Source organism: Larus michahellis, chromosome 29 (assembly GCF_964199755.1).
Source record: "Larus michahellis chromosome 29, bLarMic1.1, whole genome shotgun sequence".
NCBI classification, from domain to species: domain Eukaryota; kingdom Metazoa; phylum Chordata; class Aves; order Charadriiformes; family Laridae; genus Larus; species Larus michahellis.
Window position 1 is genome coordinate 739,659 of NC_133924.1, and position 25,561 is coordinate 765,219.

The window sequence follows — 25,561 nt, forward strand, 5'->3', positions numbered from 1 at the left end:
TGACCCCCCCCTCATGACCCCCCCTCCGTCCCCCCCCCCGACCCCCCTGACCCCCCCCCATACACCACCCTGACCCCCCCCAACGACACCCCCCATGGCCCCCCCGCGGCCCCCCCAACCTGTTCCCGAGCAGCCGCGGCACGTCCCCCCCCCCCCCATATACTGACCCCCCCCAGACCCCGCCGACCCCCCCAGCCCCCCCAATGACCCCCCATGACCCCCCCCCACCACCCTGACCCCCCCCACAATGACCCCCCCATGACCCCCTACCAGACCCCCCCGGCCCTGACCCCGAGCAGCCGCAGCACATCCCCCCCCCCCCCATATACTGACCCCCCAGACGCCGCCGACCCCCCCAATGACCCCCCATGACCCCCCCCCCCGGCCCCCCCGGCCCCCCCCACCTGTCCCCGAGCAGCCGCAGCACGTCCCGGGCGCGGGCGAAGGCGCGGAAGGTGCCCAGAAAGGCCGGGCCGAAGGCGGGGTCCCCGCGCGCCGCCGCCTCCAGCAGGTGCCGCACGAGCGCGGGCAGCGCCCCCCCGCGGAGGGGCGGGGCCGGGGGGGGGCCGGGGGGGGGCGGCGGGGGGGGGCACCCCCTGAGGGCGGCGTCAGGGGGCGGGGGGCGCCCCACAGACCCCCCCCCCATAGACCGCGCAGCGCCCCATAGACACACCCCACAGACCCCAGAGCGCCCCACAGCGCCCCACAGACCCCCCCACAGCGCTCCACAGACCCCCCCCCCGACCCCAGAGCGCCCCATAGACCTCAATAGACCCCCACAGCGCCCCCCACAGACCCCACAGCGCCCCATAGACCCCCCCACAGCGCTCCACAGTCCCCCCCAGACCCCAGAGCGCCCCATAGACCTCAATAGACCCCCATAGCGCCCCCCCACAGACCCCATAGCGCCCCATAGACCCCCCATAGCGCCCCACAGACCCCCCACAGACCCCATAGCGCCCCATAGCTCCCTATAGCCCCCCCATAGCGCCCCATAGACCCCCCTCGGCACCGCTACAGCACCCCATAGACGCACCCCACCACAGAACCCCCCCCCGGCACCCCCCATAGCACTCCACGTCGCGCCCCACAGCCCCCCCATGGCACCCCATAGCACCCCCCCCCGGGGTGTCCCACAACTGACCCCCCCCCATAGCCCCCGGTGCCCCCAACAGCCCCTCCCCATCGCCCCCCCAATGACATCCCCCCACGTCCCACCCCCGACCCCCATATGCCCCCCCCCCACCCAGGAACCCCCCCTCCACGGCGCCCCCCAACTTCCCCCAGCGCCCCCCAAGTCTCACCGGGGGGGGGTCGCCGTCGGGGGGGCAGGGGCTGAGCGCGACCCCCGGGGGGGCCGGGGGGGGCCGGGACCCCTCCAGCAGCGCCCGCAGCGCCCGCGGCAGCATGGGGCGCCCCACGGCGGGCTCCGACCCACGGCGAGGAGGGGCCTCAGCCCCACGGCGGGCTCCGACCCACAGCGAGCTTCAACCCACGGCGGGCTCTGACCCACAGCGCTGACCCACGGTGGGGGGCAGCCCCACAGAGGGCGCAGCCCCACAGCAGCCTCTGACCCACGGCTCTGATGCTCGGTGGGCTCAGCCCCACACTCGGTGGGGTGACCCTGGGAGAGAGGGGACCCCCTTCAGCCCCCCCAGTGCTGCCCCATAGCGCCCCAGTGCTCCCAGTGCCGCCCTGCAGCCCCCTTACCCCCCGGCTCCCAGTCCCCCCAGTCCCCGAGCTCCCAGTGCTCCCAGTTCCCGTTCCCAGTAACAACCAGTAACGGCACTTCCTGCTCCCAGTGCCCCCCAGTGCCCCCCAGCGCCCCCCAGTCCCTCCCAGTTCCTCCCCCCAGCACCACCCCTTCCTGCTCCCAGTCCTCCCAGTGCTCCCAGTAAACGCCGACACCCCCCGACTGCGCTGCCCCCAGTGCTCCCAGAGCCCCTTCCCAGTGCTCCCAGGCCCTCCCAGTCCCCCCCAGTGTCCCCCAGTCCCTGCCAGTCCCTCCCAGTGCCCCCAGTTTCCCCAGTTCCCCCCCCCCAGCACCACCCCTTCCTGCTCCCAGTCCTCCCAGTAAACGCCGACACCCCCGACCCCGCTGCCCCCAGTGCCCCCCCCCGTCCCTCCCGGTCCCCCCAGTCTCCCCCAGTCCCTCCCAGTGACCCCAGTTCCGCCCCCCCCGACACACACCTGCCGCCGCCGCCGTTCCCTGGGGCCGGGGCCGCCGCCGGGGGGCGCTGCTGGGGGGGGGGGGGGGGGGGGGGGGGGGGGGGGCGGGCGGGGCCGCGTCGAGACCCGGCACCGGAGCGGGAGCGGAGCCGGGTCCCTCCCGTGTGTCCCCCCCGGTGTGTGTCCCCTGTGTCCCCCCCGCTGTGTCCCCCGCTGTGTCCCCTGTGTCCCCCCCTCCGTGTCCCCGGCCCCGCCCCCCCCCGGGGCGGCAGGAAACGGCGCGGGGGGGGAGGGGGGAGGGGCTGCCCGTGGGGAAGTGCCAGCGGGGCGGGGGGCGGACATGGGGGGACACGGGGACGGGGAGGGACACGGGGACGTGGGGACACGGGGACGACATGGGACGAGATGGGGGGACAGGGGGACACACTGGGACACGGGGACGGGAGGGGACAAAGGGACGGGGGGACGTGGGGACAGGGGGGACATTGGGGGACATGAAGACAGGAGGAGACGGGGGACATGGGGGGACGGGGGGACACAGGGACGTGGGGGGACATGGGGACGGGGGGACACGGGGACGTGAGGGGACATGGGGACACAGGGGGAGACATGGGGACATGGGGGACACGGGGATGTGGGGGACACCTGGGGACAGGGGGGACATGGGGACATAAGGGGGAAAAGGGGGACGGGGGGGACAGGGGACATGGTGGATGTGGGGCCACACAGGGGCATCGAGACACGGGGGGACATGGGGACGTGGGGGACATAAGGGGGGACATTGGGGACACAGGGGGACACGGGGGTATTGGAACATGGGGGGACACAGGGACATTGGGGGACTTGGGGACACATGGGGACATGGCGTCATGGGGACAGGGGGCACCTCAGCCACCCCCACCCCGGGCCCGGTGGCCCTCGGTGTCCCCAACCCTGGTCCCAGTGTCCCTCGGTGTCCCCAACCCCACTCCTGGTGTCCCCTTGGTGTCCCCAACCACGGTCCCGATGTCCCCAGCCCCACTCCTGGTGTCCCCTAGACCATCCCAACCCCATCTGCAGTGTCCCTTGGTGTCCCCAACCCCGGTCCTGGTGTCCCCAACCATGGTCCCAGTGTCCCTTGGTGTCCCCAACCCCGGTCCTGGCCCCCCTTGGTGTCCCCAACCGCGGTCCCAGTGTCCCTTGGTGTCCCCAACTCCAACCCCAGCACCCCTTGGTGTCCCCAAACCATGGCCCTGGTGTCCCCTTGGGGTCCCCAACCCCCAGCCTGGTGTCCCCATGACCTTCCACCCACGGTCCCGATGTCCCTTGGTGTCCCCAACCCTGCTTCTGGTGTCCCTGGTGTCAAGGAAAATGGGGACGTGGGGGGACATGTTCGGGGACACGTCCGGGGACGTGTTGGGGCCACGTTGGGGCCGTGGGGACACAGAAAGACGGACGCCCCGTTTTGGGGACAAAGGCGGTTTATTGGGCGTGTCGTCGCCAGGCTCCAGCGTCGGGGTCACGACCTCTTCTGCGGGGGAGGGGACAGGTGAGCCGGGGGACACTTGGGGACACGGGTGCTGGCACCCCGTGGGGACGGGGACGGGGACGTTACCTTGGGGTCCTGCTCCGGGCTCGGGGCTGCGGAGAGAGGGGGGGGGAGGGGGGGTCAGGGGCTGCTGCCATTGGGGACACGGAGGGGACACGGGGACATTGGGATGTGGGGGGACGCGGAAGGGGACATGGAGGGACACGAGGGGACACGGGGCACAGGGGGGACTTGGGGACACAGAAGGGGACGTGGGGATCTGGAGGGACATGGGGGCGAGGAGGGGACACGGGGACGGGGACATGGGGGACATGGGGACGGGGAGGGACATGGGGCCAAGGAGGGGACACATGGGGGGACATGGGGGCAAGGAGGGGGACGTGGGGACATGGAAGGGGATGGGGGCCATGGGGCCAAGGGGGGACACGGTGGGGACAAGGGGGGATGCGGGGACATAGTGGGGGGGGGAGGGGACATGAGAGGACGCGGAGAGAAGGGGGGGGGAGGGGGTTGGGGCCACGGGGACGGTCGGGGACGGTTGGGGACGCGGGGACAGCACTCACGGGGGACGCCGAGCCAGCGCCAGAGCCCGCAGAGGACAAATGCCACCAGGCCGAGCCCCACCGCGTCCTCCAGGCCTGGCCCTGCCGCGCCTGGGGACAGGGGACACCTCAGCCACCCCCGCCCCCCGCCGGGGTCCCCAACCCTGTCCCTGGTGTCCCCGAGACCCTCCTCTCCCGGTCCCAATGTCCCTTGGTGTCCCCAACCCCAGTCCTGGTGTCCCTTAGACCTTCCCGACCGCGGTCCCAGTGTCCCTCAGTGTCCCCAGCTCCAACCCTGGCACTCCTCAGCGTCCCCAACCCTGGTCCTGGTGTCCCTTAGACCCTCCTGTCCTGGTCCCAATGTCCCTCGGTGTCCCCAACTCCAGGTCTGCCACCCCTTGGTGTCCCCAAGGATGGTTCTGGTGTCCCCATGACCTTCCCAACCATGGTCCCAGTGTCCCTTGGTGTCCCCAGCCCCACTCCTGGTGTCCCCATGACCTTCCCAACCACGTCCACAATGTCCCCTTGGTGTCCCCAGCCCTGGTCCTGTCCCCCCTTGGTGTCCCCAACCACGGTCCCGGTGTCCCTTGGTGTCCCCAAGTCCAACCCCAGCACCCCTTGGTGTCCCCAACCATGGTCCTGGTGTCCCCAACCATGGTCCCAGTGTCCCTTGGTGTCCCCAAACCATGGCCCTGGTGTCCCCTTGGTGTCCCCAGCCCCTGGTGTCCCCTAGACCATCCCAGCCCCGTCCGCAGCGTCCCTTGGTGTCCCCAAGCCCACCCTCCCTCAGCACCCCCCCTCCCTCCCCCGATGTTCCCCCCCCCTCGATGATGATGTCCCCAGTGATGTCCCTGATGATGTCCCCAACTCACCGGCCACCTCCAGCCGGAGGCGGGCGCGCCGTGGGGCGGCCAGCGCGGGGTGCGTCACCAGGCAGACGTAGACGTCCCCGTGGTGGCCGGGCCGCGCGGGGACCAGCCGGGCTCCGCTGCTGCGGCTGAAGGTGCCGTCGGGTCCCCGGCGGTGGCCCGAGGTCCAGGTGTGGGTCACGGTGTCCCCGAGGGGCAGCAACGTCCCCGAGGCCCCGTCGCGCCGCTGCCACCGCACCCCCACGTCCAGGGGGAAGTAGCCCGAGGTCTCGCAGAGCAGCTCGGCCACCGCCCCCGGGGCCACCACCAGCGGCGTGGGGCGCAGCGTCACCTTGGGGGGCGCTGGGGACACGGGGAGGGGACATCGGCATGGGTCCCGTAGGGCCCGGGCCATACGGCCCCATAGACCAGTCCCCACGTGGGGACAGACCCTATAGACCGGTTCCCATACGGGGGCAGCCCCATAGACCAGTCCCCATGTGGGGATACACCCTATAGACCAGTTCCCATGTGGGGATACACCCTATAGACCAGTTCCCATGTGGGGACGGCCCCATAGACCAGTTCCTATACGGGAACTGACCCTATAGACTGGTTCCCATGTGGGGACGGCCCCATAGACCAGTCCCCATACGGCAACAGCCCCATAGACCAGCCCCTCCGTGGGGATGGGGGGGGTGAGATGGGGCCGGGGTGCCCCATAGCGCCCAGCCCCCCCCGTGTCCCCCACGGGGCCCATATGGGGCCACGGACGGGTCCAGTGCGGTCTGGAAGGACCCGTTTGAGACCCTCCGAGCCCCCGTACGACCCAGCCCTTCCCCCCCCCCCCGTAGCACCGGGTTGTCTGTGTCCCCCATGTCCCCCCCCCCGTCCCCCCCCGTCCCCGGGGTGCGTGTGTGGGGCGGGGGGGGGGTGACGGTGCCACTGACCGAGGACGCGGAGGCGCAGCAGGGTCTGGGCCTGGCCGTGGGGCAGGAAGATGGCGCAGACGTAGGTGCCCTCCTGGGTGACGTTCAGGGCCTCCAGCCGCAGCGTCACCTGCCGGATCCCCCCCCCGCCCCCCGCCGCCCCCCCCTCGTCCTCCCCGGCCCCCCCCAGCAGCAGGCGGTGGCCGGGGGTGGCCGCGGTGACGCGGGCGGTGGCCGAGTCGAAGGCCAGCAGGCGACGGCCCCCCCCCCGGTGCTGGTGGCGCCATTCCAGGGCGAAGGGGCCGGGGGGGGCGGCGAAGGCGCAGTGAAGGTCCAGGGGGGACCCCGGCGACCCCCCCAGCTCTGGCGTCAGCGTGAAGACGGAGAGAGCGGCTGCGGGGACACGGAGAGGGGGGGGGACACACGGGGGGGTGAGGGGATGTGGGGACGTGGGGGACATGGGGGGTGAGGGGATGGGGGGGACACGGGGGGGACACGGCAGGGAGAGGGGACATAGGAATGTGGGGGACATGGGGGACACGGGGGGGGTGAGGGGACGTGGGGACATGGGGGACACGGGGGGGACACGGGGGGGTGAGGGGACGTGGGGACATGGGGGGGACATGGGGGGTGAGGGGACGTGGGGACATGGGGGACACACGGGGGGACACACGGGGGGGACACACGGGGGGTGAGGGGATGTGGGGACATGGGGGGGACATGGAGGGGGTGAGGGGATGGGGGGGACATGGAGCGGACACGGGGGGGACACGGGGGGGTGAGGGGACGTGGGGGACACGGGGGAGGACACAGGGCGTGAGGGGACTTGGGGGGCACAGGGGGGACATGGGGGACACGGGGGGGGGGACGACACGGGGCTGTGGGGCCAGGAGGACCATGGGGGGGACATTTGGGGGGAACACGTGGGGACACGGGACGTGGGGGGGGGGACACATTTGGGGACACGGGGTACGTGGGGGGTGGTGTGGGGCCCGCGTGCCCCCTTACCGGTGAGGGGGGTGCCGGGGGCGGGGGCGGGTCCCTGCAGCAGCGCGGTGACGCCGTAGTGGGGGGTCCCCAGCGCCGCCACCCACCAGGACCCCCCCAGGCCGGGGGGGCTGCGGGCGCCGAGGCCCAGGGAGGGGGCCCAGGGCGGGGGGGTCACGACCGGCACCGTGGGGCTCAGCTCGCACTTGGGGGGCGTCCAGGGGGGGCCCCACGCCCCGGCCAGGGTGTCCCAGGGGTCTGCGGGGTGGGGGGGGGGGAAAGGGACAGGAGGGTGCTGACCCACATGTGTGGGGCAGGAGGGTGATGCCCCCCCCCTCCATGCTGACCCCCACATGTGGGGCAGTGGGGGGGTGCTGACCCCCACCTGTGGAGCGGGGCGGGGCGGGGGGTGGTGACGTACCGGTGACGTGGAAGGTGACGTCGGACTCCGTCCCGCGGGGGGGGTCGGGGGCCCCCCCCAGGAACAGCAGCGCCGGGCGGGGGGTCGGGGCCCCCCCCGGCCCCAGCAGGACACAGGGCAGCGGGGGGGGGCGCGGGGGGAGCCCCACATCCACCGCCCCCCCCCCGGGCAGGCAGAGCCCTGTGGGAGACACCGCGTCGGGGGAGGGGCCGGGGGGCGTCCCGGGGGGGGGGGGGGGGAAGTTGGGGGTCCCAGAGGGGTCCTGGAGGGGGGGGGTGTGTGGGGGGGGGTGTCCCAGGATGGGGGTCTTGGGGGGTTCCGGGGGGGGGGAATGGAGGGGCGGGGGCCCATGTGGAGGGTCCCGGGGTTGGGGGTCCCGATGGGGGGGGTGTGTGAGTCCCAGGGTGGGGGTCACCGGGAGGGGGGGGGGGTCGCGGACTTGGGGGTCCCGGTGAGTGGGACGTGGGGGGGGGGAGCCCGTGTAGGGGACTCTGTGGGGCCCAAAGTGGGGGGGTACCGGGGGGGTGTCGAGGATTGTGGGGGTGAAGTCCCAAAGTTGGGGTTCCCAGGGGGGGTCCCAGTGTTTGGGGGGGGTCCCCAGGGGGGTTCCCGGTTTTGGGGGTCCCGGTGTCCCCCCCGGCTCTCACCCAGCACCAGCCCCAGCGCCGCCGCCGCCGCCGCCATCGCCGGAGCTTTCGCTTTCGCTTTCCCGGAAGCGCCCCCGGGACTAAGCCCCGCCCCCGCGAGCACAGGCCCCGCCCCATGACACTAAACCCCGCCCCCTCACCATAAGACCCCGCCCCCCGGGACCGCGACCCCGCCCCAAACCCCGCCCCCAGGAGCCCCGGCCGTGCCCCCCCCAAACTTGGACCCCGCCCCCTCAGACCTAGCCCCGCCCCCAGGAGTTCAAACCCCGCCTCCAGGGGCACAAACCCCGCCCCTAGAACCTTGGCCCCGCCCCCAGGAGTGAGACCCCGCCTCCTCTCTCCCGACTCCGCCCCCCGGAGTAATCGCCCCGCCCCCTGGCCCCAAACCACGCCCCCTGGAGCCCAGACCACATCCCTCTCCCCAAGCCCCGCCCCCAGGAGCCCAGGCCACGCCTCCCTCGCCCCAAACCCCGCCCCCTGCCCCCCAAACCCCGCCCCTTCCCGAGGCCCCGCCCCCAGCAGCGCGAGCCGCACGGGTCACTTTTTATCGACGTTAAAAAAAGTCACGAATCGACTCAAATTACAAAAAAAAGGGGTGGGGGAGGGGGGGGAGGGGCGACACGGACCGACACCACCCCCCCGCTCCCCCCCCCCCCCCCCAGGCCCTTCCCGGGTGCGGGGGGAGGTGGGGGCGGGGCACCCACGGCCCCGGGCATCCGGGTCGGGGGAGGGCACCCAGGGGTCTCTATGGGGGGGGGCACCCATGGGTGGACCCGGGTGGGACCAGGGGGGTGGGGACGGTGACATGGGGGGGGGGTGACGGGGACAATTCCCAGCTCAGCACCGGTCGTTAACACACACACACACACCAACACCCACGGGGGGGACATGGGGGTCCGGGGGGGGCGGGGGGTGGGACCCGGAGGGCCCTGGTGTCCCCGGGGTGGGGGGGGGGACACAGTGGGGCACAAGTGTCTTTGGCGGGGGGGGGGGGTTGCGGGGACGCCAGGCGCCCGGATTGTGATGGGACCCAAACGTCCAGGTGGGGTGGGAGCTGGGGGTCCAGAGGGGACGGGCCCTGGGTCCCCAGATGTGACAGGACCCGAACATCTGGGTGTGGTGGGACCCAAGTGTCCAGGTGTGATGCGACCCGGGTCCCCAGATGTGGTGGGACCCAAACATCTGGGTGTGATGGGGCCCAAGTGTCCACGTGGGACGGGATCTGGGTGCCCAGATGTGGTGGGACCCAGGGGTCCAGGTGAGATGGCACCCCAACATCTGGGTGTGGTGGGACCCAAGTGTCCAAGTGGGATGGGACCTGGGTCCCCAGATGTGGTGGGACCTTGGTGACCAGGCGGGATGGGACCTGGGTCCCCAGATGTGGTGGGACCCAAACATCTGGGTGTGGTGGGACCCAAGTGTCCAGATGTGATGGAACCTGGGTGCCCAGAGGTGATGGGACCTGGGTCTCCAGATGTGATGGCACCCCAACATCTGGGTGTGGTGGGACCCAAGTGTCCATGTGGGACGGGACCTGGGTCTCCAGATGTGATGGGACCCAAACATCTGGGCGTGGTGGGCCCCAAGTGTCCATGTGGGATGGGACCTGGGTCTCCAGATGTGATGGGACCCAAACATCTGGGCATGATGGGACCCAAGCGTCCAGATGTGATGGGACCTGGGTGCCCAGAGGTGATGGGACCCAGGGATCCAGATGTGATGGCACCCCAGCATCTGGGTGTGGTGGGACCCAAGTGTCCAGGTGGGCTGGGACCTGGGTGACCGGACGTGATGGGCTCCCCCTCCCCCCCGTCCCTCACATCTTCCCCCCTCCGAACCCCACCTCCCCCCTGGGCGACCCCCCGCCCCCTCCCTCCCGCAACGTCCCCCAGTCCCCGTCTCCTCCTCCTCCTCCTCCTCCTCCTCCTCCTCCTCCCGTCGCCGCCGCCGCCATGACAGGCTCCTTCTTGCCGGGGGCGGGGAGGCCGGGCAAATGCCCGGCGGCCAACCGTTGCCGGCGTTCGCAGTGGCCTTTGTGGCGCATGAAGCTGTCGCGCCACATGAACTTCTTGCCGCAGACCTGGCACTGGTAGGGCTTGAGGCCCGTGTGGGTCTTCATGTGCTCCGTGAGGTGGTGCTTCATCTTGAACTTCTTGCTGCAGACGGGGCAGGCGAAGGGCCGGAGGTTGAGGTGCATGTTGACGTGCCGGTCCCTCATGCTCTTGTGGGAGAAGGCCTTGCCGCAGTGGCACATGAAGATCTTGTTGCCGTCGGCCGCCGCCGCCGCCAGCTGGACGGCGCCGTGTTGGGCGGCGGCGGCGGCGGCGGCGGCGGCGACGCCGGCGCCGGGGGGTTGCGGGGGGAAGAGCAGGATCTGGTTGCCCTGCATGTCCATGGGGAGCAGGGAGCGGGGCGGGAAGGGGGGACCCCCGCCTTCCTCCAAAGCCTCGTAGGGCGAAGGGAAATCCGCCGAGGACTCGCAGAAGTTCACCTGCTCCTCCAGCTTGGGGGGCCGGGGCGGGGGGGCGGCGGAGGGGCAGGAGCCGCCCCGGGGATGTCCCTCGCTCCCCCGGGCCGGTCCTTCCACCGGGTCCTCGTCCTCCTCGCAGGTGAGGACCAGGTCCTCCTGCAGCCATTCCTGCTTGACGTAGACCCACTGCTTCTGGGGGACGATGCTGGGTTGGACGTAGAGGGGGCGGCGGGCGGCGTCGCCGTCCTCGCTGCCTTCCTCCCCCGCCTCCAGCGGCTCCTTGCCCCCCGCCGGCGCTGCGTACTTGGGGGGCTCGGCCCCCTCGGCCCCGTCGCGGGGGCTGAAGTAGTTGCTGCTGCTGGGGGACTGGTTGTCGCTGGTGCGGCTGGAGTGGGCGCGCAGGGAGGAGGAGGAGGAGGAGGAGGAAGAGGAGGAGGAGGAGGAGGAGGAGGAGGAAGAGGAGGGTCCCGGGGGGGCCGGGGCGGCCCGTCCTTCCTTGAGGAGCTCGGTGCACTTGTCCACGATGTGCCACATCTGGAGGACGCTGCCCACCGTCAAGAAGTTGACGATGTCCTCGGGGGCCATGGTGAGGCGGCCGGTGTAGGCCGAAGCCAGGACGGTCTCGAAGGCGGCGGGGTCCATGACGCCGGGCAGGACGATGGAGGTCATGTTCTTCAGCAGCACCTGGTCGTGGAAGTAGGGGGAGGAGGCGGCCAGGACGGCGCGGTGGGCGCGGAAGACGCGGCCCTGCACGTGGATGGAGATGTCGCAGAGCTTCCCCTCCACCCGCTGCCGGTTGAGGTTGGCCAACAAGGCGCTGGTGATCTCCGGGAAGTCGATGTGCACCAGGGCGCCGCCGCCGCCGCCGCCGCACGAGGCCTCCATGGCGCTGCCCCGGCGGCGACGTCCTGGGGACGGGGCGGGTTAGAGAGACGGGGCGGGGGGTGGGGGGACGCGGCGGCCACAAATCCTCACCCCAAACCCCCCAAATCTGCCCCAAATCTTGACCGTAAAACCCGTAATTCTGCCCCGAGTCTTCATCAAAACCTCAAATACCACCCAAAATTGTCACCAAAACTGCTCAATTCCACCCCAAATCTTGACCGTAAAACCCGTAATTCTGCCCCGAGTCTTCATCAAAACCTCAAATACCACCCAAAATTGTCACCAAAACTGCTCAATTCCACCCCGAATCTTGACCGTAAACCCATAATTCTGCCCCGAGTCTTCACCAAAACCCAAAATCTGCTTCAAATCCTCACCCAAAACCCAAGAATCTGCCCCAAATCTTGACGGCAAAACCCGTAATTCTGCCCCGAGTCTTCACCAAAACCCAAAATCTGCACAAAACTGTCACCAAAACTGCTCAATTCCACCCCGAATCTTGACCGTAAACCCATAATTCTGCCCCGAGTCTTCACCAAAACCCCAAAATCTGCCCCAAATTTTCACCAAAATCCCCCAAATCTGCCCCAAATCTTGACCGTAAAACCTTAATTCTGGCCCAAGTCTTCACCAAAACCCAAAAATCTGCCCCAAATTGTTACCAAATCCCCGCAACTCAGACCCAAATCTTGACTGTAAACCTGCAGTTCTGGGCCGAGTCTTCACCAAAACACCAAAATCTGCCCCAAATCATCACCAAAACCCCTCAATTTGGCCACAAATTTTCACTAAAACCCAAAAATCTGCCCCAGATCTTGAATTCTGCCTCAAGTCTTCACTGAAAGCCCAAAATTTGACCCAAATTCTTGCCAAATCCCCCCCAAATTCTGCCCCAAATCATTGCCAAAATGCAAAATCTGCCCCCAAATTGTCACCAAAACCCCTCAACTTGGCCCCAAATCTTGATCGAAAACCCTTAATCCTGCCCCACGTCTTCACCAAAACCCCAAAGTCTTCACCAAATTGTCACCAAAACCGCAAAATCTGCCCCAAATCACCACCAGAACCCGCCAAATCTTGACCATAAACCCGTAATAATGCCCCAAGTCTTCACCAAAAGCCAAAATTTGCCAAAAATTGTCACCAGAACCACAAAAATCTGCCCCGAATCTTGACCGTAAAACCTTAATTCTGCCCCGAGTCTTCACCAAAACCCAAAATCTGCCCCAAATCTTGACCAAAACCCCAAGAATCTGCCCCAAATCATCACCAAAATGCAAAATCTCCCCCAAATTGTCACCAAAACCCCAAGAATCCGCCCCAAATCTTGATCGGAAAAACCTTAATTCTGCCCCAAGTCTTCACCAAATCCCAAAATCTGCCCCAAATTGTCACCAAACCCCCTCAACTCAGCTTCAAATCTTGACCAAAAACCCCTAATTCTGCCCCAAATTAACACCAAAACCTCAAATCTGCCCCAATTCCCCCCAAACCCCAAATCTGCCCCAAATCGGCACCTAAACCCCTCCATTTCGCCCCAAATCTTGGCCGTAAACCCGTAATTCTGCCCCGAGTCTTGACCAAAACCCCCCAAATCTGCCCCAAATCGTCACCCAACACCCCCCCCACCCCCGAGCTGCCCCGAATCCCCACCAACCCCCACCCCGGGGACCAAAAACCCCCCAGTTCTGCCCCAAATTGTCCCCAAATCCGCCCCCCCCTCAGCCCAGGGCAGGGCCCAGCTCCCCCCAGCCCCACACGTCCCCTATAGCCCCACACGTCCCCTATAGCCCCAGCCCCTATAGCCCCACACGTACCCTATAGCCCCCCCAGCCCCTATAGCCCAGCCCCCCCCAATACCCCGCCCCATAGCCCCTATACCCTCAATCCCCCATAGCGCCCCCCACCCCGTGGTCCCTCTACCCCGACTCCTACAGGCTCCCCTATAGCCTGCCCCATAGCCCCTATATCCTCAGCCCCCATACCTTCGGCCCCTACAACGTGCCCTATAGCCCCAGCCCCTATAGCCCCCCTATAGCACCCCCCCATAGCCCCCCTATAGCCCCCCCATAACCCCCTATAGCCCCCATACCCCCACACCCCTATAGCCCCCAGCCCACACCCCATAGCCCCCCGGCCCCTATAGACCCCCCCATACCCCACACCCCTACAGCCCCTATACCCCCCCAGCCCCTATAGACCCCCCCAGCCCCTATATCCCCCCATAGCCCACACCCCCACAGTCGTCCCCCCCCGCCCCTATACTATCCCCTTAGCCCCTATACCCCCGGCCCCTATGGACCCCCTCGAGCCCCCATACTCCCCCCCAGCCCCTAAAGCTGCCCCTATAGCCCTGACCCCTATAGGCCCCCCCTCCCCTATAGCCCCTACACCCCTCCATACCCCCAGCCCCTATAGCCCCCCCTACAGCCCCCATACCCCAGCCCCTATAGCCCCCCCTACAGCCGTTCCCCCTACAGCCCCTATAGCCCCTGTACCCCACACACCCCCGGCCCCTATAGCACCCCCTTATTGCCCCTATAGCTCCCCCTGTATCCCCCATAACCCCTACACCCCCCCATAACCCCCGGCCCCTATAGCACCCCCTATAGCCCCACACACCCCCGGCCCCTATACACCCCCTATAGCCCCTACACCCCCCCATAACCCCCGGCCCCTATAGCCCCCCCTATAACCCCGGCCCCTATAGACCCCCTATAACACCCACACCCCCCTCAGCCCCCCCATAGCCCCTATAGCCCCCCCCCCTGCCGGCCCCGCCCCCGCCCCGCCCCCCCGCTCACCCGCGCTCGGGGGCTCAGGCCGCCGCCGCCGCCGCCGCCATCTTGCCGCTCCCCCTCCCCCCCCCTCCGCGGCCCCGCCCCGCCGCGGCCCCGCCCCCGCCCGCCTTAAAGCGGCTGCACCCTCTTTAACACCCCCCCCGCCGCTGCCGCCGCCGCGGCCCCTTTAAGGCCGCCCGGCCCCGCCCCCGCCGTGCGTCACCCCGCGCAGGCGCCGCCGAGGCCCCGCCCAGGCCGGGGGGAAGGGGCGGGCCCGGGCTCTTAAAGGGGCCGCGGTAAGAAAACGGAGCTTTTATTGGGAAGGGGGCGGGGCCGGGGGTGGGGCCGGGCCGAAAAAGGGGGCGGGGCCAGTCCGAAAGAGGGCGTGGCCAGGCCGAAAAGGGGGCGTGGCCAGTCCGGGGAAGGGGGCGGGGCTAATCCGAGTCCGAGAGCACGATGATCTCCTCGGGGTCGCACTGCGTCGCCACGCTGGTCTGGGGGGGGGGGGGGGGGAGGGGGAGACACGGTGGGGGGGTCAGGGGGGGGTCCCCCACACCCGGGGGGGGGTCCCACATCTCGGGGGGGGGTCCCTCATATCTGAGGGGGGGGGTATCCCATCCTGCCCGCCCCCTCCACTTTGGGATGGGACACACTGCGGGGCGGGGGGGCACCTCCAGGCAGGACAAGGGAACCCCCCCCCCCCCCCCCCCAGGGCCCCCCCGCCCTGGATGAGGGAACAAGGACCCCCCCTTCCCCAGCAGGACAGGGTCCCCCCCCCCCCCCAGGACCCCCAAACCCTCCCCCCAGGACAGGAAAGGGCCCCCCTCAGACCCCCCCAGCACAGTACAGGGACCCCAGGACCCCCCCTGGAGAGGACAGGGCCCCCCCCCAGCAGGACAGGGCCCCCCCAGACAGGACAGGCCCCCCCCCCAGGCCATTCCGGGACCCCCCCAGGAGGACAGGGACCCCCCCCAGATCCTCCCAGAACAGGACAGTGTCCCCCCCCCAGGACCCCCAAGACCCCCCCCCCTCCGGACAGGACAGAGACCCCCGCCCCCCCCGGGCCCCCCCCCCTCACCTTGCAGGCCTTGGGGGGCCGGGGGCTGCCCTGGGAGCTGCTCACCAGGTCCCTCCCGGGGGAGTCGGCCCGGGTGGAGTCGGGGGGGGGGGGGCTGTGGCGGGGGGGGGCCAGCACCCCGGGACACCCCCCCCCCTCTTCCTCCTCTTCCTCCTCCTCCGAGCCCACGCTGTGCACCTCGATGCAGGGGCTGGGGGGGCAGCACCGTCACCCCCCCGGGACACGCTCACCCCCCACATCCCCCCCGGGGCCCCCCCAGGGACCCCCAGACCCCCCCAAGGAGCCTCAGACCCCCCCAGGACCCCCCTTGGGATCCCCAGACCCCCTCCCGGGACCCCCCAGGCCCCCCAGACCCCCTACAGGACCCTGCCTGGGACCCCCAGACCCCTCCCCCGGGACCCCCCCCAAGCCCTCCTGGGACCCCTGGAGATCCCCTGGACCCCCCTGGGACCCCCAGACTCACCCTGGGACCCGCAAAGCCCCCCCCAGGACACCCCCGGGACCCTGCCTGGAACCCCCAGACCCCCCCTAGAGCCCCCCCCGGGACCCCAAGCCCCCCCCCCCAGGACCCCCAGACCCCTCATGGGACCCTCCCAGAGCCCTCCTGGAACCCCCAGACCCCCCTCAGGACCCAGCTGGGACCCTCAGACCCCCCCCCAGGACCCCCAGACCCCCCCGGGACCCCCCCAGAGCCCTCCTGGAACTGCCAGACCCCCCCCAGGACCTCCCTGGGACCCTCAGATCCCCCCCCAGGAACCCCAGACCCCCCCGGGACCCCCCCCGTCCCCCCCACCTGGCTCCGGCGGGCAGGTCCAGCCGGCTCCGCTTGCGGGGGGGGGGCTCGGTGCTGCCGTTGAAGCTGGTGGAGCTGATGGCGGTGCCCCCCCCCGCCAGGTCACCGCTGTCGTCCCCCCCCTCCCCATTCTCCAGGGGCTGGGGGCTGGCGGGGGGGGGGCCGTTTCCCTTTCGGGGGGGGTCGTATCCAAAGCGGGCAGCGACCCCCCCTGCCCGAACCCGGTTCTGGGGGGGCCGAACGGGGGGATACGGCCCCCGGGGAAGGGGGGGCCGGCGGCGGGGGGGGGCAGGAGGGTTGGGGCGAGGGGGGGGCGGCTTTGGGGGTGGCCTCGGAACCCCCCGGGGGGGGGCAGGGGGAGGCCGGGGGGGTCTCGGCGGGTTCCAGGGGCAGGGGCTCGATCTCCAGCACGAAGAGCTCGTGGGGGGGCTCCAGGCGGGGGGCCCCTTCCTCGCCTCGCCCCCCCCCGCCGCCGCTGCCTCCTCCTCCTCCTCCTCCTCCTCCTCCTCCTGCTGCTGCTGCTGCTGCTGCCCGGTCGCCGTCATCCCCCCCCGCGGGTGGGGGGGACACGCGTCCCTGTGGGGGGCTCGGCTGGCCCGAGGGGGTGTCACCTGGGGGGGGATGGTGGGGGGGGTCAGAGGGGTGATGTCCCCGAGCAGTGTCACCTGGGGGGGGACGGGGGGGGGGTCAGAGGGGTGACGTCCCCGAGCGGTGTCACCTTGGGGGGGGGGACAGACATTGGGGGGGGGGGGGTGCTTTAGAGGGGTGACACCCGGAGTCAGTGTCACCTGGGGGGGGACATGGAGGGGGGGGGTGTGTGTGACACCCCCGTGTCCCCGCCGTGGCACTACCCACCCTGGGCGGCGGCCCGCCTCGCTGCCTTCCTCGCCGCGCTCCTCCTCCTCCTCCTCCTCCTCTTCCTCCTCCTCCTCCTCCTCGGCTCTGCCCCGGCTGCCTTCGGCCTCCTCCTCCTCCTCCTCCTCCTCTTCCTCTTCCTCTTCCTCCTCCTCCTCCTCCGAGTCTTCCTCCTCTTCCTCCTCTGACTCTTCCTCCTCCTCCTCCTCCTCCTCCTCTTCCTCCTGGGCACGGGGCGTCGGGGGGGGTTTGGCCCCGTCATCGTGGTCGTCATCGTCGTCGTCCCCCCCGCCCTGGGCCGGGGGTTGTGGGGGGGGCGGGGGGGGCGGCGGCGGCGGGGGGGGGGACGGGGGGGGTTCCCTGCTGCCGGGCCGCCCGCTTGCGCCCGCGCTCTTCCTCCTCGCTCTCGTCCTGCAGCTGGGCGTAGTGGGAGATGACACTGTCCAGCCGCGTCAGGGCCACCGTCCGGTTCTTCCGCAGCCGTTTGGCCAGTTCGGGGTCCACCAAGGCCGGGTCCGTCCCTGAGCCGGGGGGGGGCGAGGGAGAGAGAGGAGAGGGAGCAAAGAGGGGGGAGAGTCTGGGAGGGGGGGCGGCAGGTGGTTGATGCCACCACAAAGCCCTCCCGATGTGACCTCTGAGCTCCGGCACCTTCCAGGAGCTCCGGCACCCTTCACCAGCTCCACCAGTTCCACCATCCCCCTTCACCAGCTCCACCAGTTCCACCATCCCCCTTCCAGGAGCGCCACCAGCTCCATCGCTACCTTTCCAGAAGCTCCATCACCCTTCCAGGAGCTCCACTGGTTCTCCAGGAGCTCCATCACCCCTTCAGAAGCTCCACCAGTTCCACCATCACCTCTCCAAGAGCTCCATCACCCTTCCAGGAGCTCCATCACGCCTTCAGAAGCTCTACCAGTTCCATCACCTCTCCTGGAGCTCCACCAGTTCCACCATCACCTCTCCACCAGCTCCATCACCCTTCCAGGAGCTCCATTGGTCCTCCAGGAGCTCCATCACCCCTTCAGAAGCTCCACCAGTTCCACCATCACCTCTCCAAGAGCTCCACCACCCTTCCAGGAGTTCCACCAGTTCCACCATCACCCTTCCAGGAGCTCCACCAGCTCCATCGCTACCTTTCCAGAAGCTCCATCACCCTTCCAGGAGCTCCACTGGTTCTCCAGGAGCTCCATCACCCCTCCAGGAGCTCCACCAGTTCCACCATCACCCTTCCAGGAGCTCCACCAGTTCCATCATCGCCTTTCCAGGAGCTCCAGCACCCTTCACCAGCTCCACCAGCTCCATCACTACCTTTCCAGAAGCTCCATCACCCTTCCAGGAGCTCCACCACCCCTCCAGGAGCTCCACCACCGATTTGTTCTGCTCCATCACTTCTCCAGAAGCTCCACCACCCACTTCTTCAGCTCCACCACCATGTCTCCCGAAGCTCCATCACCCCTCCGGGAGCTCCACCACCATTTTGTCAGCTCCACCAGCTCTCCATGAGCTCCATCACCTCTCCATAACCTCAATCACCCCTCTCCAGGAGCTCCACCACCTCTCCAGGAGCTCCATCACCCCTCCAGGAATCTCCACCACGCCCCTATGAGCTCCATCACCCATTTGTTCTGCTCCATCACACTCCTCCGTGAGCTCCACCAGCCCTCCAGAAGCTTCACCACCCATTCCTTCAGCTCCACCACCCCTTTCCAGGAGCACCACCACCCCTCCAGGAGTTCCACCACCCCTCTCCAGGAGCTCCAACCCCCTTCCAGAGGCTCCACCGCCCCTCTCCAGGAGCTCCAGCCCCCTTCCAGAAGCTCCACCACCCCTCCAGGAGCTCCAGCCCCCTTCCAGAAGCTCCACCACTCCTCCAGGAGCTCCATCCCCCTTCCAGGAGCTCGACCACCCCTCTCCAGGAGCTCCAACCCCCTTCCAGAAGCTCCACCACCCCTCCAGGAGCTCCACCACCCCTCTCCAGGAGCTCCAACCCCCTTCCAGAAGCTCCACCACCCCTCCAGGAGCTCCATCCCCCTTCCAGAAGCTCCACCTCCCCTCTCCAGGAACTCCACCGAGCATTCCTTCAGCCCCACCACCCTTCCAGGAGCTCCAGCCCCCTTCCAGGAGCTCCACTGACCATTCCTTCAGCCCCACCACCCTTCCAGGAGCTCCAGCCCCCTTCCAGGAGCTCCACTGACCATTCCTTCAGCCCCACCACCCCTCCAGGAGCTCCATCTCCCTTCCAGGAGCTCCACCACCCCTCTCCAGGAGCTCCAGCCCCCTTCCAGAAGCTCCACCACCCCTCCAGGAGCTCCACCGACCATTCCTTCAGCCTCACCACCCCTCTCCAGGAGCTCCAGCCCCCTTCCAGGAGCTCCACCACCCCTCCAGGAGCTCCAGCCCCCCTTCAGAAGCTCCACCACCCCTCCAGGAGCTCCACCGACCATTCCTTCAGCCCCACCACCCCTCTCCAGCAGCTCCAGCCCCCTTCCAGGAGCTCCACCACCCCTCCAGGAGCTCCAGCCCCCCTTCAGAAGCTCCACCACCCCTCCAGGAGCTCCACCAACCATTCCTTCAGCCCCACCACCCCTCTCCAGGAGCTCCAGCCCCCTTCCAGGAGCTCCACCGACCATTCCTTCAGCCCCACCACCCCTCTCCAGCAGCTCCAGCCCCCTTCCAGGAGCTCCACCGACCATTCCTTCAGCCCCACCGCCCCTCCAGGAGCTCCACCCCCCTTCCAGAAGCTCTGCCGCCCCTCCAGGTGCTCCCCGCTCCCTCCAGGACCTCACCCGGCCGATACTGATCCGTCAGGTGGCTGCCGAAATTGTAGACCAGGTCGAGGTGGCGTCGTTCCTGCAGGCGGTTGCCCACCTCCCGGAAGGCGTCCTGGGCCATGCTCTCCATCTGGCGGCGGGCCAGGCCCAGGCCGTGGCGGGCGCTGGCTTTTTGGATGACCTTGAGGATGTCGGTGTAGTCGGGGAAGGCCTCGGGGCGGTTGATGAAGCGCTCGATGCGGCGGTTGACCTCGGGGTAGCGGGTGCCGCGGTAGGGGATGCGCTGCTCGATGACGCGGCCCGTCAGGCTGCTGCACTGCTTGAGCTGGCAGAGCCGCTCGAAGATCCTCATCATCTTCCTCTTCAGCCGGCTCTCCTGCAGGTACGTCGAGTCCTCGCTGTCCAGCTCCGCCAGGTCCAGCTCCCGCTCCTGCAGCCGTCGGATCTCCCCCATGTAGACGCGCAGGAGGTTCTCCAGGTAACGGATCTGCCGCTTGGACCCGCCGGGCGGGCGGGAGGAAGAAGAAGAAGAAGAGGAGGAGGAGGAGGAGGAGGAGGCGGCGGCGGCGACGGGGGGCTGCGGGGAGGCGGGGGGTTGCGGCGGGGAGGGGGCCGGCGCGGCGGGGGCCGGGGGGGGCGCGGCGAGGAGGGCGAGTTTGCGGCGCAGCGTGTGGGCCTTGAGGACGGTGCAGAGCTCGTTGATGTAGACGTAGACCTTGTTGCGGCGCGTGCGGACGCGGCTCAGGCAACGGCTCAGGACGTTGCGGAGTTCGGCCGATGCCAAAAATTCCGGGCTGGCTTTTTGGTGACGACCCGAAAGGAAAGGGACGACCTCGGGGTGCTCCTCCGTCAGGCGGGTGCAGAGCTCCAGGAACTGCCGGAAAAGGGGGAACGGGGACGGGGACATGGACGGAGAGGGGTCAGGGCGGGGGGAACGAGAGTCCGAGGTGACACGGGGACATCTCGGGGGGACGGAGACACCCGGGGGGATGGAGACCCCGAGGTGACACGGGGACATCTCGGGGGGACGGAGACACCCAGGGGGGATGGAGACCCCGAGGTGACACGGGGACATCTCGGGGGGACGGAGACACCCAGGGGGGATGGAGACCCCGAGGTGACACGGGGACATCTGGGGGGGGACGGAGACACCCGGGGGGGATGGAGACCCCGAGGTGACACGGGGACATCTGGGGGGGGACAGGGAGGGGACGGAGGGGGAATGGAGACACCCAGGGGGACACAGAGGTGACAAAGGAGGGATGGAGACCCCGAGGTGACACGAGGACATCTGGGGGGGACGGGGAGGTGACAGAGGGGGGATGAAGACACCCAGGGGGGATGGAGACCCCGAGGTGACATGGGGACATCTGGGAGGGGACGGAGACACCCAGGGGGGATGGAGACCCCAAGGTGACATGGGGACATCTGGGGGGGACGGGGAGGTGATGGACGGGGGATGGAGACACCCGGGGGGGTGGAGACCCCAAGGTGACATGGGGATGTCAAGGAGGGGACGAGGAGGTGACAGAGCGGGGACGGAGACACCCAGGGGGACACAGAGGTGATGGAGGGGGAACAGGGACACCCAGCAGGGACAGGGAGGTGACAGAGGGGGACAGAGACACCAAGGTGACACGAAGACGTAGAGAGAGGGACAGAGACAGTGACGTGACACGGAGACAGCGAGGTGACATGGAGAGAAGAGGTGACACGGAGAGAAGAGGTACGGTGGGGACAAGAGGTGACACGGAGGAGACAGGAGGTGACACGGTGACCAGAGATGACAACGGGGAGCAATGACACGGAGGTGACATGGCGGCTCCAAGGTGACACGGAGCCAAGAGGTGACATGGAGACACCCAAGGGGGACACGGAAACGCAGCGGTGACACGGAGATAGGGGGGGACACGGAGGTGACATGGAGACAGACGTCCCCGAGGACATCGGGGACCCATTTTGGGGACACCCCCCCACACACACACCCAGACACGGGTGAGGGTGGCACCAAGGGGGGGACACCCCAGGGAGGTGACACCCCCCAAGGAGGGGACACCCCAGAGGAGGGGACAACCCTGGGGAGGGGACACTGCAAGGAGGGGACACCCCGGGGGGGGACACTTGGAGAGGGGACACTCGGGGGGGACATCCCAAGGGGGGGACACCCCGGGGAGGGGACACCCCCCAAGGAGAGGACACCCCAGACGAAGGGACACTTGGGGAGGGGACACCCCAGGGAGGGGACACCCGGGGGGGGACACACTCGGGGGGAGGGGGGGGTGACAACTGGGGGGGGACACCCCAAGGAGGTGACATCCCCCGAGGAGGGGACACCTGGGGGGGTGACACTCGGGGGGTGACACTTGGGGGGGGGACACCCGGGGGGGACACACGCCCCATCTCACCTCCCCAAAGAGCCGCTCGTTCTCCGCCTTGTAGCCGCCCCCCCCTTTCCCCCCGCCCTGGGGGGGACCCGGGCTGCCCGGGGGGGCCCCATTAGGCTGGGGGGGCTGCGGGGGGGTCGCCGAGGTGGCAGGGGGGGCGGGGGGGGGCGCGGGGACCCCCTCGTCCTCGTCATCCAGCACGATGACGCCGCCAGCCGTGGGGGGGGCCGCCATGGCCGGGGGCGAAGAGCCCGGGGGGGGCGTCAGGGCCGCGGGGGCATCCCGGGATTCGGGGGGGGGCGGCCTCAGGGGGGGGCACCTGGGGGAGAGGAGGGGGGGGGGGGGGTCAGCACCCCAAAAACCCCAACAGAGCACCCCAAAAACCCCCCCGCACCCCAAAAACCCACCTGAACCCCCCAAACCCCCCCCGACAGAGCACCCCCAAAAAAACCCCAAGGGGGCACCCCAAAACCCCCCCCCGCACCCCAAATCTCCCCGACAGAGCACCCCAAAACCCCCCTGAACCCCAAAACCCCCCACCTGGGCATCCCAAACCCCCCCTGCGCCCCAAAACCCCCCCGATGGAGAACCCCAAAACCCCCCCGGACCCAACCCCCCCCCAGAGCACCCCAAACCCCCCCTGCACCCCAAAAACCCTGTCAGAGCACCCCAACCCCCCCCCCACACCCCAAAACCCACCTGAACCCCCCCAAAAATCCCAACAGGACACCCCAACCCCCCCCAACAGAGCACCCCAAAACCCCCCCGGGCCCCAAAACTCTCTGACAAAGCACCCTCAAACCCCCCCCCCCCAAACCACCCCCCCCTTGGAGCACCCCTAAACCCCCCCGCACCCCAACCCCCCCCCCGACAGAGCACCCCAAAACCCACCTGAACCCCAAAATCCCCCCGCCTCCCCCCGTCCCACCGGGCCCTGCACCCCAAAACCCCCCCGCCCCCCGCGACACTGCCCCCCCCCGGGCCCTGCCCCCCCATATTCACCCTGCCCCCCAATACCCCCCCCGCCCCCACATTTACCCCCTCCCCGAGGCTCAGCCCCCCAAACTCTGCCCCCCAACACCCCCCCAGCCCCCATAACCCCCCCGCCCCCCCGGGGCCCTGCACCCCCGTATTCGCTCTGCCCCCCCCAATATCCCCCCCCCAGCCCCCCACCTTCTGCCCCCCAAAACGCCCCCCCCATGGGCCCAGCCCCTCCCCCCCCGCACCCCAATAATCCCTCCCGGTGTCGTGTCCCCCCCCTCCGTTTCTCACTCCCCCCCCCCCAGTGTCCCCCCCCCTTCCCAGTGTCTCCCTCCCCCCCCCAAGTCCTCCCCTCCCCCTCACCCGCGGTGCCCCTCCCCCCATTCTCCCCCCCCCCTCCCCGGTGTCCCCTCCCCCCGGTGCCCCCCCCTCAGTCCTTCCCCCCCCCCCCCGCCCGCTGTCCCCTCCCCTCGTTGTGCGTCCCCCCACGGTGTCCCCACTCCCCCCGGTATCGCCCCATTCTCCCCCCTGCCCCCCCCCCAAGTTCTCCCCACCCCCCCCGGGTGTCCCCCCCCTCGATCCTTCCCCCCCCCGCTTCCCGTGTCCCCCCTCCCGGTGTCCCGTTCCCCCCCGGTGCCCCCCCCGGTGCCCCCCCCGCCAGTGTCCCCACCCCCCCCATTCCCGGTGTCGTGTGTCCCCCCCTATTCTCTCCACACTCCCCCCGGTGTGTCCCCCCCCCATTTTCTCCACACCCCCCCCCCCCTCAGTGTCGTGTCCCCCCCCCTCCGGTGTCGTGTCCCCCCCCCCCGTCCCCTTGTCCCCGTTTTACCCCCCACCTCCGGGCCTCCCCCCCCAGCCCCGGTCGCCCCCCCAGTCCCCGCCCCCGCCCCGCCCCGCCCCGCCCCCGCCGCCGCTCACCCGCCTCCTGGGCCCGTTCCGGCGCCCGAGCGCCGCCACACCGACCGGCGGCCGCTGCCGCCCACTGCGCAGGACCGGAAGTGGGGCCCGGCCGGGCCGGGGGAAAGCGGGCGCCGCCATGACACCGTACAAGGAGAGGGCGGGGCGGCGGCGGGGCGGCCAATCAGGGCGCCGCCTCACATCCGGGGAAGCGCGGCGGCGCCGCCATGTTGCCGCACGGCGAGGCAGCGGGAGCGGGCGGCGGCGGCGGGCGCTGGGCGCCGCCATTTTGCCTGCACGTGAGCACGTCACCCCCCACCCCCCCCACCCCCTCCCCCAACCCTGGAGAGGGGACGCGGGGGCGGAAGGGGGAGAGGCCGGGCCCGGTACCGGTCCATCAGCGCCGTCCCCGCCGCGGAGCCGTGAGCGGGCGGAGAGGCGGCAGTGCGCAGGCGCGCCGGCGGGCGACAAGATGGCGGCGGCCGGATGGCGCTGCGCATGCGCGGGGCTACGGCGGCCGGAAGGGGGCTGGGCGGCGCGGGGCCGGCTCCGGACGTTGGCGCACGCGCAGCGCCGCTACAGAGCGTTAACGCACGCAGAGCGCCGTCCGTGCGCGGTGACGCACGCGCGGTGCGTCCGTGCGCGGTGACGCACGCGGGGTGCGTCGCCGCCCGGCGCCGAGGGAGCAGCCGCCGTTGCGCTGAGGGGACGGAGGGGAGCCCCAGCCCCGCCAGCGGCACGGAGCCCTCCCCAGCGGGATTATTAACCGTAATTAATATTAAATTGGGCAACGCAAGGGAGCGCGGGGCTCCAGGGAGGCGCTGGGCTCGCCGCCGCCCCCGACCCGGCCATAAATCATTAAATAGGACTAAAAGTAACCACTTTTTACCACAGGTTTTCCCCAAGGAACAAGAGATGAGGGAGAGGTGAAGGAGCTCGGCACCTCCCGGGCAGCGGGGGCGGGTGTGGGGGGGTGGGGAGGGCCCAACGCCAACGGCTCCCCCCATTCCCTCCAATCCCAGGGAAAATGGGGAAAAAAAGGACAAGAAGGTGCTCGATTGGGGGCAGAAATAACGTAAAGCCGGTAACGGCGACAAAACCCCACTGCATTTAATAACGCGATGCTGTGGAACAACGAAAAAGAGATAAAAACATAATTCACGGTATATATACGCGCACATATATGTGTGTTAGGGTGCGTTTATGTATATAGTTACTGGCGTGTTCTCTTTTTTGTCCTATAACGCAGGTTTTGAGGCATAAAGCGGGGAAATCCTGGGGGGTTTGGGGACGTTTGCCCCACTTTGGTGAGGAAACGCCGCTTCGTTGCGCCTTAATTGAAGTCAGTGGGGCCTGGGAGTGATGAATTACAAATATAACAAATAAAACACCTCGGGTGGGTATAAAACCCGCGTTAGTTGTGATTACAGAAGTCAAAGAACCCCCCGAATCGCTGGGTTTTGAGGCAAAATGCGACGTATCTTTATCAGGGCCCCCACCCCGCCCTCCTCAATTTTAAAAATATCAAATTTCAGTGTGGCCAATTTCCACCCAAAAGGGGAAGAACCCAGACCTGCCAGAATTTAAGTTATTTTCTCT

At 69.2% G+C, this 25,561-nt stretch overlaps 3 protein-coding genes and 1 long non-coding RNA gene across 5 annotated transcripts; all 4 read right to left on the reverse strand.

Moving 5' to 3' along the window:
* Nucleotides 1-393: 393 nt before the first annotated feature.
* Nucleotides 394-2,280, reverse strand: LOC141735230 (uncharacterized). Its single transcript, XR_012584676.1, has 3 exons — nt 2,191-2,280; nt 1,305-1,624; nt 394-596 (listed from the first exon to the last, which is right to left on the reverse strand). It is a non-coding gene; the product is annotated as an uncharacterized LOC141735230 (long non-coding RNA).
* A 1,314-nt stretch (nt 2,281-3,594) lies between these two features.
* Nucleotides 3,595-8,144, reverse strand: TAPBP (TAP binding protein). 2 transcript variants are annotated; one of them, XM_074567726.1, is made up of 8 exons: nt 8,072-8,144; nt 7,425-7,604; nt 7,025-7,261; nt 6,038-6,409; nt 5,112-5,450; nt 4,261-4,350; nt 3,764-3,789; nt 3,595-3,679 (listed from the first exon to the last, which is right to left on the reverse strand). In XM_074567726.1, the coding sequence occupies exons 1-8, from the start codon at nt 8,106-8,108 to the stop codon at nt 3,668-3,670; spliced, it is 1,293 nt and encodes a 430-aa protein (XP_074423827.1). In that variant the 5' UTR covers nt 8,109-8,144; the 3' UTR covers nt 3,595-3,667. The 2 variants fall into 2 exon arrangements, with proteins under 2 accessions (XP_074423827.1, XP_074423826.1); XM_074567725.1 differs by having other exon boundaries at nt 3,651-3,789.
* Nucleotides 8,145-8,608: 464 nt separating this feature from the next.
* Nucleotides 8,609-14,354, reverse strand: ZBTB22 (zinc finger and BTB domain containing 22). The gene is made up of 2 exons (XM_074567688.1): nt 14,231-14,354; nt 8,609-11,449 (listed from the first exon to the last, which is right to left on the reverse strand). Exon 2 carries the CDS (start codon nt 11,424-11,426, stop codon nt 9,888-9,890), a length of 1,539 nt encoding a protein of 512 aa, XP_074423789.1. The 5' UTR covers nt 11,427-11,449; nt 14,231-14,354; the 3' UTR covers nt 8,609-9,887.
* A 2,193-nt stretch (nt 14,355-16,547) lies between these two features.
* DAXX (death domain associated protein) lies at nt 16,548-23,941 on the reverse strand. Its single transcript, XM_074567681.1, is given in 6 exon segments — nt 16,548-16,688; nt 16,933-17,235; nt 17,237-17,453; nt 19,716-20,574; nt 22,106-22,403; nt 23,902-23,941. Coding segments are annotated over 5 exon segments (1,596 nt in total). The 5' UTR covers nt 22,319-22,403; nt 23,902-23,941; the 3' UTR covers nt 16,548-16,684.
* Between the last annotated feature and the right edge of the window lie 1,620 nt (nt 23,942-25,561).